This window comes from Anguilla anguilla, chromosome 6 (assembly GCF_013347855.1).
Source record: "Anguilla anguilla isolate fAngAng1 chromosome 6, fAngAng1.pri, whole genome shotgun sequence".
Lineage (NCBI taxonomy): Eukaryota > Metazoa > Chordata > Actinopteri > Anguilliformes > Anguillidae > Anguilla > Anguilla anguilla.
This window is the reverse complement of record NC_049206.1, coordinates 45,914,746-45,927,762: the sequence shown is the minus strand read 5'-3', so window position 1 is coordinate 45,927,762 and position 13,017 is coordinate 45,914,746. Positions and strand designations below refer to the sequence as shown.

The 13,017-nt window shown below is 44.2% G+C and overlaps 1 protein-coding gene across 5 annotated transcripts in view; it reads right to left on the bottom strand.

Moving 5' to 3' along the window:
- The window catches only part of LOC118230235 (disks large-associated protein 2-like), a 167,427-nt gene that overhangs the window by 75,252 nt on the left and 79,158 nt on the right, over positions 1-13,017 (bottom strand). For all 5 annotated transcript variants that reach the window (XM_035423065.1, XM_035423061.1, XM_035423064.1 and 2 more), the window contains one exon: positions 6,487-7,667. In XM_035423065.1, the coding sequence (XP_035278956.1) occupies positions 6,487-7,667 (1,181 nt within the window). The remainder of the gene's footprint in view (positions 1-6,486; positions 7,668-13,017) is intronic.

The following is a 13,017-nucleotide window of genomic DNA, read 5'->3' as shown; positions in this document are numbered from 1 at the left end:
TGACAGCTTATTTATTAAAATTACCCTGGCAAGCGAGTCATCCAGATGTCCAAGCATGCCCCCCGGACAGGCCGCCTCACTGTGGCAGGGCCATTATCCTAATCAGCCTCCATAACGCTAAGTGTCAAACACAGATACAATGAGAGCCTTTTTCCCCAGCACACAAGGCAAGGGGGCACTTAGCGTAGCATTGCTGGTGTCATTGTGCACATACAGTACACAGACTCTGTCTTCTCGCATGTCATCCCTCACACTACAAACGACAGTAACGCAGAACTGGTACAGCAATGGACCTTGCTAATTTCAGCTAAACATGCTAGCCCGCCTATTAACTCTGTCTAAACAGATTTGTGATGCCGTGGCACGCGAAAACATTCCAAATTAAAGCAAAGTGTTGAGAATTTAATTTAATGTCCACAGTTTCTCTTCCCTCTCGGAAGAAGGGTGACATTTCGCGCCCAGAGGGGTTGGTGTTCGGGCAAGGTACCATGACGGGCTTCTTTGGCTTCGTCGCTCGCTCAGTTTAACACTTTGCTCTGCCTTCGGCGTCACCTTTGGCAGCGCAATCAAGGCTCCAATTGCCAAGCTGCGGGAGCCGTGGGAACTAATTGGGAGTCATTAGCATAACGACTTCCCCAGGAAGCCGAGAGCAGGGGCTGGGGAGGCTGCCGATTCCCAGAATTCCCCGCTTCCTTCTACGGAAATGGCCAACCCCTCTCTGTCCCTAACCACGTTTGCCAAATTGATCATCGTCGATTGGTGTGCCTCCCCCATGCCCGTCCTTGGCCATTTCCCAGTGCTCATCTTCAATCTCTTTTTTAAACCACCTCTCTCAGTCCCACTTGTATTGTTTTATTTTTTCTCTGGTAGCTGTTCAAAGAAGTATGGCGTTGAATGCATATTTTTAATTTTAAAATGTAGTTTTAACTAACTTCATTAGGTGGGCATAAAAACATTCCCTCGGCCATAGTCAGAGAGGGGCAGTATATATTGAAGAGGTATGCCATCACTTTAAAAATTAAAGAACGCAACTGGTATTTAAAGGTTGCCTAAATTAATTAAATTCTAAATGTAGTTCACCATATTTCTAATAGGCCTAATAAATGCCTTAGCCAGCCCCTGTCTGTGTTTAATTGACTGTGACAAAGACTGAGTGATCACTACCTATGGATATAAAATGTTCTCCCGCTTTGTAATTATACAACTTTTGTAGGATGGCTGAGAACATCCACAGGGTCTGCTGGCTTTCATTGTTACTCAGCACATGAGTAGCACAGCAATTGATCAGTCGAAGCAGTTGATTACACAGTTAATTCAGGTCTTCTGGTTTCTTGGGACTGAGTCAGTCACTGATCTTAAGGAAAAAACAAAAACCAGCAGACTCTCCTGTAGCTCTCCTGGACCAAGACTAAGAGTATCACTGCAGAAAAAAAAATCTACGTAAAAGCAGGTTTTTGTTTTAGCACAGCAAAATGACACCTGATTCTACTTAAGGTTTTGATTGAAGACCATGATTAGTTAATTAGGTGAATCGTGAATTTATTGTGTTGTTTAACTTTTTTTGTGCATGTTAAATGTTATATAACTGCTCTCCTTTTTTATTTGAGCATTTACCACTACTTCTAACAAAACATAACATCATCCTGTACAACATATAAAAACACTGTAGCATGTCCACGGCAGTAAGTAATCAAACTGAATCTAATACGTGAGTGTCGCTTGTACAGTAAACATCGCTGTCAATCATCGTCCGTGCTTAATTAGTGGCAATTACTTTATCATCTTAGATTACCGAGGTGCCGCAAATGGGATAATTGCTTAAGAAGGGGCTTGAAAAGAGGCCATCAGGACCTCTAGCTGACGGAGCACTGAAGTACTGCACCAGGCGAGAAAACAAGGCGAGGCAAGCGGGTGACTGTAATACAGTAATAACACTCCAAACAGCAGCGGTCATCAAAATGTTTTCCTGACTTCCCTGGCTGTGAACCACGGTCGGCCAGTCATCGCAGAGTCATCTCTGATGTGTTCAGGGAACAGCATGCATTATTCCCATCTGAAGGATCCAATCGAATCAAATCAAACAGTGTCACATAGCACATTTCACAAAGCATTCGTCACAATAAGCTTCAGATCACAGCCCTCCCTGAACTTCAGCGCACGCAAGCCTAGAGCAACAGCGGCAAGGAAGAACTCCATATCCAGAGCTGGTCACTCATATAAAGGACTAACTGGCATGAATGGGTTGAATAGGCGCTGCGACTTTCAATTCAGTTCAATGCTTCATCGCCACGTTAACTTCGTAGTTGCCAGGGATTTGTTTCAGTGTGCCTATGGAACGTGAATTATACGGAGACATCATAGTTTCATAAAACAAAACCCTCCGTTAGAACACGAGCACAGAATAAATGCATGCACTTATCATAAATAAACCCGCGCATGCACACCGAATGCAGAAAAGATCAATTAAAATTACTGGGCACACGTCAGTTGCATAAGTAGTAAAGTGCCAGGTACATTCAAGTATTAATCCTATTACACAGGCCCGTTTGGTAGAGTGCTGGTGAGTTCCTGTGAAGTACTGATATTATTGCACAGTCGTAAGTCATACAGTGCTGCTGTGGACCCGTGAGGTGTTTAAAAAATGGATAGCCTCAGGGTACGTGCTATTTCTAAAGTGTGAAGTTCTGGATTTTATGCTCCTAAGTCTTTTACCTGAGTGGAATGGATCAAAAAAGGGTGGAGGGGGGTGGGGTTGGCTGGGTCTGTGGGGTCATTTAAAATTTTCAGTCCTTTCTTCTGAATTGCGGGTCTGGTGGGGAGCTCAGTGCCAATGATCTTAAAAACTGTACATACAATCTTATCCAACTGTTTTTTTTTCACCCCATGAGCAGGAGTGTTGCTATAAAAGGCTGTTACAAGGTGAGAGTGGATTGCGTTACAGCTCTGTACAACTGAAGCCTCCCTTCTCTCCACCCCCTGAACTTCTGTGATGTGCTTTCTTAATGACGGTGACGCAGTCGTCCACCCAGTCATGAGAGGAGGAGATTGTTGTTCCCAGGAATTTAAAACTGTCTATGTGCTCCACCTCCTGACCACTAGTGATTAGAGACAGTAGCTCTCTTTCGCTCCTACGAAAGTCAACACAACAATATTAGCAGAATATTTTTGTGTGCGTACGTTGACATTTAGGGATTTCAAGGTAAGATTCATGTTCGTTTAAACAAGTACATCAAATGTTTTTCGTGGCCTCAATTTCAACAGGATTTGTAGATACCTCATGAGAATAAGTTGTGGTCATAATTCATTTTCTAAACATCCTTGTAATTATTGCCATTCATTGGTTAGGATATCCCTCTTTTAAACTTAAAAAAAAAAAAAACTTTTCATAGAGTTTGAAGAGGAAGCTTGATGAAGAAATAACGCAGCGGCATCCCTTAAGTATCTGAAAGAATGGACAGCTCAGCTTATCAATTTGGCTATAATGATGATAAACAGCAATTAAACAACATTAGCGTCACATCATTAATATTAGAAACTGAACGTTGCCTGATAACAGACAGCACATAATTCTTCGGGCAAATCTCAATGCCTTATTATTTTGTCAATATCTATCATATTTCTTCTTTGTCCCAGGTGCTTATGAGGACATTTGCACAATAAACATCCCTCCCTGCAAAATGTATCACCATCAGAGGACTGATAATACTGGCTAAAAATACCTTGGTGTCTGAAAGCACCATTTATTATTTTTGAGGTTGGCTCTTTTTTGAGTAGCTCAGTGAAGAGTCACCACTGGTGTCTCGGTTGATGAAAGGAATAGACTTAGATCATTTAAGGGCAACAAGGGCTATTCTAAAATAACCTCTGAAAAGTTGTTTGGTTAGACACGCCAAATAACTCTGATCGCAATTTACAACCATTTCTCCATTATTTTAATTTTTAAACCTGAAACACTTTTTCCAGAGAAATAGAAAATTTATATTTTATGCCCCGGTATGATATTAATTATTTACTTCATCCTATTTCTTTTTAAAGAGTTTTGTCACTCCAAAATTGGAAATGAACTCATTGAACTGTCTTAACAAAGTAAGTTGTTGTTGTTCTATTATGAATCATTGAAAGATAATTAAAGCATGTCGTCCTGTGGGCGAATTGCAAACTTACTATATTTGTAGCTGTATAATGATGGACTAGGTATAAAATGGGATGTAATTCCTACATGAATCACCTGACGTAGACGTAAATACTCTCAAATTAAAGTAGACATACTGCACTGCATTGAATGAACTGCATTAAATGACATTTCCTTCTAATTAACTGTAATGTTTGGAAAAACATGTAAAAAATCATTCGGATACTACTTTATCCTCTCAATAATCCTGATGGATTTACTTGAGCTAATTCAAATCAGCGCATAACGTAATTATATCTACGGTCTCCATACTTAACTGGCCTTCCTGAGAGAAAAAAAAAAAACATTACGCGGTGCTAGCCACATAAAAGCCAAGCATGCCGCAATTACTACAGACAAACAAAATGATTAACCGAGACAGGCAGATTACCCTGTTCTTTCCCGTTCTCGTAACGAGGAAGTGACGCCGCTACCGGGGAAAGGCCGCGGGCCCAAACGAAAAGAGTGAGAACGCGCGACGAAAGGATCGATTGATTAAAGACCGCGCCGGTCCTCCGAGGTACGCGGAGCGCACTCGCGCTGAGAGCCCTGAGCCGCGGCGGCAAACTGTGTCAGTAGGTAACACAGTCACGCGTGAGCTCACCGCCAGGCCTCACATTGTTTATGGCTGGTGACTTGCGAACGCGCTCAGCGCCAGATGTACAGTACACGCGCTCAGTCAGGCCATTTTCCTGATTGCAGTGCGGGGCTCAGCTGGGGGAACCGCTTGTCCGCATGACATAAAACGTTCATCATCCATCCAACGTACAGTTAAGACAGGCAGTTAAGCATTTATAGTATCTCATCGCACTTCCTGCATTGACTACATAGCATTCGGATTGACCACAGTTTCCGAGAGCTCCAGAGAGTTTTCGACAAAAAGAATTTCAGGTAAAGCTAACTTGTCGGCAAATACAAAGACCGGAGAATCAACATTGATCATAGGTGTGTGTGTGTGCGTGTTTGGGGTGGGGTGGGGTGGGGGTGCGGTATTGAATGGATTGATGTATCTCACAAAGAACGTCCACAGTCCCATTCAATAAAAGTTATTGTTTGCAACGTTTCTGGTTCAATAATGCTTAGACAGACCGCTGACAGATTTCCCCCGTCATTTTATCCGAGGTTTCAATGTGTCAGACATCTTGTGTGAGCTCTCATAAATAACAGTGTCAGGGAGAAGGAGAGAGAATGTCTCACATTTCAATGTTGGTATGTGAGAGTACGATGCAGAAATAAATCCTCCGCTATCAAAGTCAACTGAAAATGTAAATTCTACAGCACAATTGCATCAGTCAAGGATGCAGACTGCATTTCTTCAAATGCACACTGCCGCAGAAGTCCAAGATGAAATGATCCAAAACTGGAGCAGTCTCATTCGGTATTCAAGCCCAGAGAGAGAGACCAGAGAGAATCCACCGAGCGCCAGCGCTCATCACAAGAACAAAATGTCCAGTTATCTTGCAACAAAGGGGCACATATTCGAGAAAAAATGCAACCGAATGAAATAAACAGGGAAGCAACAGCCTTTACCAAATTTATCAAACCGCTTTGGAGGTAAATTCTTTCGGAGCATGTCAGAGATGTTCTGGACTCTGAAACGTCAGCTTTGGTTCAACGATTCTGTTAAAGGGAGTCTGCTGTGTCAAACTCAGCCAAACTTTATTTCGTTCAGAGGACATTACAGGACATTTTGGACATTACAGTCCATACGTATTAGAGCATGGCAAATAAATAATTTTTAAAGACAGCTCCAGCCTGCTTCCTCGCTCTGAGTCCAAGGGATCGCTCCAGCCCTGTCCCTCTCTCCGTGGTCATGGACTGCTTCAGCCCTGTTCCTCCCCTGCCCATGCATTGGCATAGGCTGGAGCTCCAGATATATCACCCAGCCCCTTGAAACTGCACTATACTGAACTATACAATTTGGTCTTCTATTATGCCTGTTAGCAATTACCTTAACTGTAACCTGCGTAACCTGTGTAATTTGCTAATAGATCCCTTATAGCATTTCTGCTACATTCCATTCTACCACTACTTTATGGTAGGGCGGCCAGTGGAGGACTCTATCGTCTGGGTTCCTCCAAGAGTTTTTCCCATCGGGGAGTTTTTTCTTGCCATCATTTGAGGTTTTTCTCCCCCAAATAGCAAGCAGAAACCTCTTCTGCTTGCCATTTGGGGGTTCAGGCCTGGTGCTTGCTCTGTTTGCTGCTTTTGTTTCTTGCCTTGCTACTCTGCAAAGCGTCTTTGTGACAGTTCTCAGTAAAAAGCGCCATGCAAATCAAACTGAACTGAATTGAACTGAATCACAGCGGACTCACCTGCAGGTAATGACAAGGCCTCAGGGATGGCTTCAGGTCCTGGTGCATCATGGGTTTCTCCAGGTTGAGGGAGGACTTGCGGTAGGCCTCCTTGGCCTGGCTGACGGTGAGCGTGGACCAGGAGCTCCTCTTCATGAACTTGCCCTCGGGGGCCATGGCCAGGCCCTCGCAGGCCGAGCACTTGACGTCGTTGTTGCTCTTGGAGGTCTTGAGGGTGAGGTCGCCGAAGTGGTGGCCCTGCATGGACTCCGGGTAGCAGTGGCCGGCGTGGTCCGGGTGGTGGCGGCTCATGACGCTGGGCGTGCGGTAGGTGCTGTCGCTGTCCAGGTTGTCGTCGGAGCTCCACCAGCCGCCCACGCCCGAGCGGTGCTTGCGCTCCTTGCTCTTGCTCCGCTTGCTGCCGTGCTTGGAGTGGTGGCCGTGGCCGTGGTGGTGGTGGCCGCCGCCCCCGCCGCCGCCCTCCCCCTTGGTGCCGTTCATCTTGGACGAGCCCTCCAGCGAGTGGGACTTGGTGAAGAGCTTCTGCACGGAGTGGACGAGGTGGCGGATGCGGCCGGGGCTCTCGCTGCGCTGCTCAGCGGCGGCGGCGGCGGCGGTGGCCGAGGCGCGCTGGTACTGCAGTGTGTGGAAGCCGTCGCGGTGCAAGGGCAGCTGCTTCTCGAACTGCTCCAGCAGGTTGGCGGGGATGCGGTTGCTCTTGGAGCTGACGTGGTGCGAGGAGGCGGAGGTGGAGACGGCGGCGGCGGAGACGGAGACGGCGGCGGCGGCGGCGGCGCAGTCGTCGCGCGTGGCCGTGTCGTAGTACTGGGAGCTGTAGTGCATCCTGGGAAAGGTGCTGCTGGAGACGTGGTCGGCCCCGCCTCCGCCGCCGCCGCCGCCGCCGCTGCCGCCGGGCATGCCGACGGGCATCATCATGCAGTCGGAGTGGATGGAGCTGCGGGGCGAGTAGCGGTGGTGGTAGTCCATGGGGCAGCTCTCCGTCGGGCTGAGCAGGTAGGAGTGGCGGGTGTCATGGTGGATGTGGTGGTCGTGGGAGTGCTCGCACTCGGCCAGGCTGCAGGTGTGCCCCGCCGGGAGGTGGTGCTGTGCACGGCCGCCGGATAAGCCCTTCATGTTCCTGGGTGGAGGAGAGTGACTGTCTTCATCGAAGTGCGGAGACGGCGACCATGAATACAGCTGGTCTGTCAAAGACAGGCAAATGAAGAAGAAGCGAATTCAGAATCAGCAGCTCATAATCCAGTGTTGTACAAATTCTATACATTTAATATGTTCTATAAATAAATATAAAGAAACTGTCATTTCTCACTGACCATACGGTACATGTTTATAGTGACAATCAACATTGGCTAATATAGTGGTCATAGTGAGATTTTCAGTTTTGTGGAACTAACTTTCCACGTTTCAGTGCCATAGTGATTAATAAGGCCTGGTGGGTTTCAGGTAAATGTTTCTCATGAGACATAACTTTCGCAAATATGCAAAATACATGCTCAAACCACATTATCATAGGTGGCTTTTCTTTAATCCACACTGAAATGGAAGTGTATTCCCACCTATATGACCCCCCCCGAAACATGTTCAGCAAATTCACGGATAATACAACGGAAGTCAGCTTTCCTGTCAGACTCAATCAAACAATGGCAGCACAAAAACCACAGAGGGGAAGAAATGTGAGTACCTTACTGTAAATTACCCTGTCACATCTGAGAGGGTGATGTTTTGACGATGGGAATCAACATCACATTGTATTTGCCATAGAAAAAATTAAAAATAAAAACAGAATGCTTAAAGGCCAGCTACGTCCAGGCATATGGCAGCTGGATAAGAAGCGCAAGGAGGATACTAAATAGAATAATTGCAGGATCTGAGTCATTCGAATAGCCATTCAGTAAATGAATAGTGCCTCCAAGCTTCAATGAAAACATGATTAAACATGGGACGTCAAGCAACAATTATTTTGTTACTTTCTTTTCTAGCTAGCTCTGACGAAGGTCTTCGTCCGAAAGCCCAGCTTCTTGATAAATGTTTGTGAAATTAGCAATGGAGAAAATGTGCAAATGTCCTTCTTTTTGTCCTTATTCTTTTGCATCCAGCAGTTTTTTCTGAATTTCCATTTATTCACTTGGAAAATAAACCATTTGATAGACTGCAGTGACCCTCAAAATTATGATTCGCCATCTGTGAATACTGTGGGGATATACGTAAAATTTATCAGAAGTGGATCACACGTGGTATGGCCCCATGGGGTGTCAAGGTAGCACTAGCGACTACAAAAGCTCCCATCGATACTAAAGTATTGAAACACTCCTACACTGTCTGGTTCTCACAGGTGAGTGGTTATTAAACACTGTGCTGACATCCAGGCAGGTCCCCAACGCCTTACAGTTACCAGCCACGGAATTGCTGTCGCCGTGTATTTTCTTCTCGCTGTTCAGAAGAGACCCCACGTCTCACGCTCTGTAAGAGCACGGACACAGGGAGGTCCCATCCTTCTGCATCGCCTCACTGTAACCTGACCTCTTCCAGACAGTTTCACACATCCCTGCCTCCACCCAATCTGTAAGACCGGACTGTCGCAGGTTCGCTTGTCTCTGGCTGTCTTAGGGCGGGTCTAATTTATACGACTTTCTCACAGGATAAGACGTCGGGAGTTCGGATGCCCTCTCACACCTCAAGATGTTCAAACTGTGACAACCGATTGGACGATAGCATACACTATACGAGCTCCTGGCAAGATCAGATCACGTTACAGCTGGCAAAGCACAGCAAAACGTCATACATGGAGCCACCTCCTCAATCCAACGGGAATTGAAACGCAGAATTGGCTCGCATGACCTCTCACACCTGGCGAATTCAAGCCGACTGCGCTGGATTTTTTTAAACATGGCAAAAAAAGATCGGGAGCCCATAAGACAAATCAAATTGGTTCGAAATGGTATCTCATGCCTTGCGAGTTGCGGTGTGAAGACCAAACATTTTTTCGAACAATGTAGTTCCGATCTGAAAAGAGCAATCGGGAGCCCGCAACTCGTATAGTGTATGCATGCCCTTAGTGATGCTATTCCTCTCTGGGATGAGGTGGGGTTCGGGGATGGGGGGTTACGTTTCTTCACATGTGCAGGCCCCATAAATTCTGGGAGCTCAAACACAGAATAGGTACTAAGGCTGTCAAAACTGCCATGAAATTGAGTTGGAATATTAGCTTTTGTAATTCGTTAGAGTTTGAATATATTCAAATATAATTTGCCTATAATTCACAAAAATAAGCTGCTTATTGTCGGGCGCAATAAGCACGTGGCGCTCCCTCTAAACTGGCCTACGCGTTATTTTCCACGAGCGGGCAGTAGAATAGAGGACATCGTGAACTTTCATATTAGGTTACTACATCTAGGGCTTCATTTATAAAACATATTTTAGATCAACTTTGTGGCGCGTATATAAAAAATCAAATCACGTCAAAGTAATTATTTATAAAATTTCAACATGACTCGATTTGACCGTGGAAACGGTTGTGGCTCTACGTCAGGTCTTAATTTCGCGTATGCACTCAGGTTCATTTTATAAACGAGCCCCCTGCAGTCTCTATAGCCTAATACGCAAATGCATAAAGCACTTTCTCGTGGATGTAATTTGCCACAACTCGGCATTTATTAATCACAATAATAGGGAAATTATTATTTATAGGAAATCCCTGTTTATTTCGTAACACAAAAACTATTCAAACGGCTAATACCTGTAGCCTAAAACAACATAAATTACTTACTCGGTTTAGTCTAACTTCTTTCATCATCCAATTTTATCAAAATCTTCAGAACAGAAAGGAAACATAGCCTGCCATGGGTACATTATTTAGCCTAAATTGTTAGCTGATCAGACCTGTTGAACGAAGTGAAAAAAAGAGACTGGCTCGCGAGGCTAGCTGACCAGTAACGTTAGGTGTCCATGGAGCTGAAAGTATCACCGGAGGTTATTGGTAAGGAAAACCAGACGATCCACCTGCTCTGGATCCAGGGCAAAACGTTTTTTGTTGACAGAGGTAGTAACGTTAGCACAGGAAATGAACTTTGCGCGCATGAACATGAATCGCCGCATGAAATTAAAGCCTGTATATTCATGTTAATTACAAAACGCGGGATCCAAAACTAATATTCGAATGTTAAAATTTAGGTTCGAACTCAAAAAAAAAAAGATTTTCGAATAGTTTTCGAACTTCAAATATTTTTTGACAGCCCTAATAGGTACATGTATGCTTGGCTTGTGCAATTGACGGCAGCTAAATTCACAGAGGAAGATGTAGACTAAAGTGGGGAATGTTCTGGAAAATGATACCATATCCAGAGCACCGCTGCAATGCGCGCTGTCTAAGTCAGGGGGCCGCTGTGGTACCGGCTGTCACAGTACCTCTAACGCTGCAGAAAATGCTCGTAAAACAAAGATCATTAGCGCCAAATTCAAGGCCTTCGAGAACGCCAGAGCCAGTTGTGAGAACTTCTTTGGTTCAACCACTAGGGCTCATTAATCATGTAGTGTCTCATTTCCTCCACACCTATGTCCTTCTGTTTTCTTCAGCCAAAAGCAGAAAAACACGGCCCAGAAAAAGCAGTGAGCGATTCTTTAAAGGTATTTTTATGCAAACGCGCGGCCTGCTTTCATGTCGACGGAGCGAGTCTGACACAGGGTGAGGAGAGGGGTTGCGCCTGTCAGTTAGCGACTGACACAGCCTCGGATCAACAGGACCTCTCATTTTGCCTTGCCACTTCACACCAACACTCTCCCAGAGATCTTAATGTGGACTGAAATGAAAATCTATATCGGATCTAGCCTCAGAACCAGACCTCCTCACCCGCCCCCACCACCACCACCCCCCCCCCACCCCCACCCCCACAACAGTCAAATTTCCAAGTGCAAGGACACGTAGCTTCACCCTCGATGTGTAATATGACAAGGCCCTGATGATCATTGCAGTTGAATCCTTAAATACTTCAGAATGAAAGTATGACTTAGTACCATAACAGGGACAGCCATTATGTGTCTGCTTCCCCTGAAAGTCTGCACGCTATAGAAAGGAGTCACAGTCAGAACGCACAAAATGACAAAAGGTGACTCAGGAGCGTGACAGATTCAGCCATTTCCTCAAATTGCTCTATTCAAATGGCAATTGGGCTACACTCCAGCAATTTCATTCAGGAAATATACGATATTATCTTTAATATACAAAGCCTGTGATCGCATACACAATAACAAAAAAATAATACAATACATTTTAAAACCTAATCTTGGCATTTGGAAAGTATTGAAAATTCCATCAAAGGCAATTTCAAAAAATTTAGGGCAAAAAAAGATCACCCACAGCATACAAATGCCCATTTTAAGCCGAGGAGCCGTGAGATGAAGGCTTCGGTCTCCTGAGAGAAACAAAACGCCTTCCCATGAGTGACACAGTCTTTTGAATGGACAGAAAATGCATAGGAATAGAACTGATCCCACTCAAATTCCACACTGGAACAGATAACGGGACAGAGGCACACGTCTTCCGTTTCCGTGCCATAAATACCAAACAAAATGTCCTTCTTACACTATAAATAATTTGTTAAAAGCAAGTACGAGCTCTAGCCACAGGAAAACCCCCCTCATGAATATTTCAGAACTTATGTAATGCTCAAGGACTGTGATCCCTAGCAATGTATCAAAAGAGACAGAAATAAAATGTGCGGTTGTCATGGTAACAAAGGAGGAAATCGCAGAGCTGCATAATAGGATTTTTCAGGGATGTTCGCGTTCCTGTTTAAAAACACATCTAATTTGACATTTGTTCATATGAGAATTTTTTGTTTAAACCATAGATATTTTCATATATTCAAAGACTACAATTTTTCACTTTCAACAGCATTTCTAAATGAACGGACCTCACAAAAATAATGTAAAATAATCGATGACGCGTCGAACAGTAGCTTGCATGCATGCAGTCCTATGTTGAATCCAAATGTATCAATGTTATATCATTGCAATCAATGTAAAATGTGTTACAATTACAGTTCTGTAATTGTGCCTGTTTTTTTCCAAGTATAATATTTAATGCTCATCACATGCTGTATATCACTAAACTGATCAGCAATTCTATTGTCAAGAACCCTGGGGTATTGATTTGCAAAAAAACACAGGGAATATTTGATTCCTACCTAGTAGCTGTCCTTGGTAATAGAATGGTTAAAAGACCACTCCCCGTAAATGCTGAAAATAGTGTACAAACACAAGTAATTTACATATTTGTTATTACTCTTCAACAATACCAATTTACACTGTAAAGATATACCGAGGATGAACCGTTTCCACTAGACTGTCCAATATTATATATAGTGCCTCATATAGTTCACTGGCTACAGCAATGACTTCAATTTAATTTAAAGACCAATGCTATCTGTGATGTCTGTAATTATTTTGTTTTCCACATCATCCAAATTATTAGGATAACTACAGGAATTATATGGAAAATTAGTTCACTTTATTAAACTGATGCCAAAGAGGGTTTGC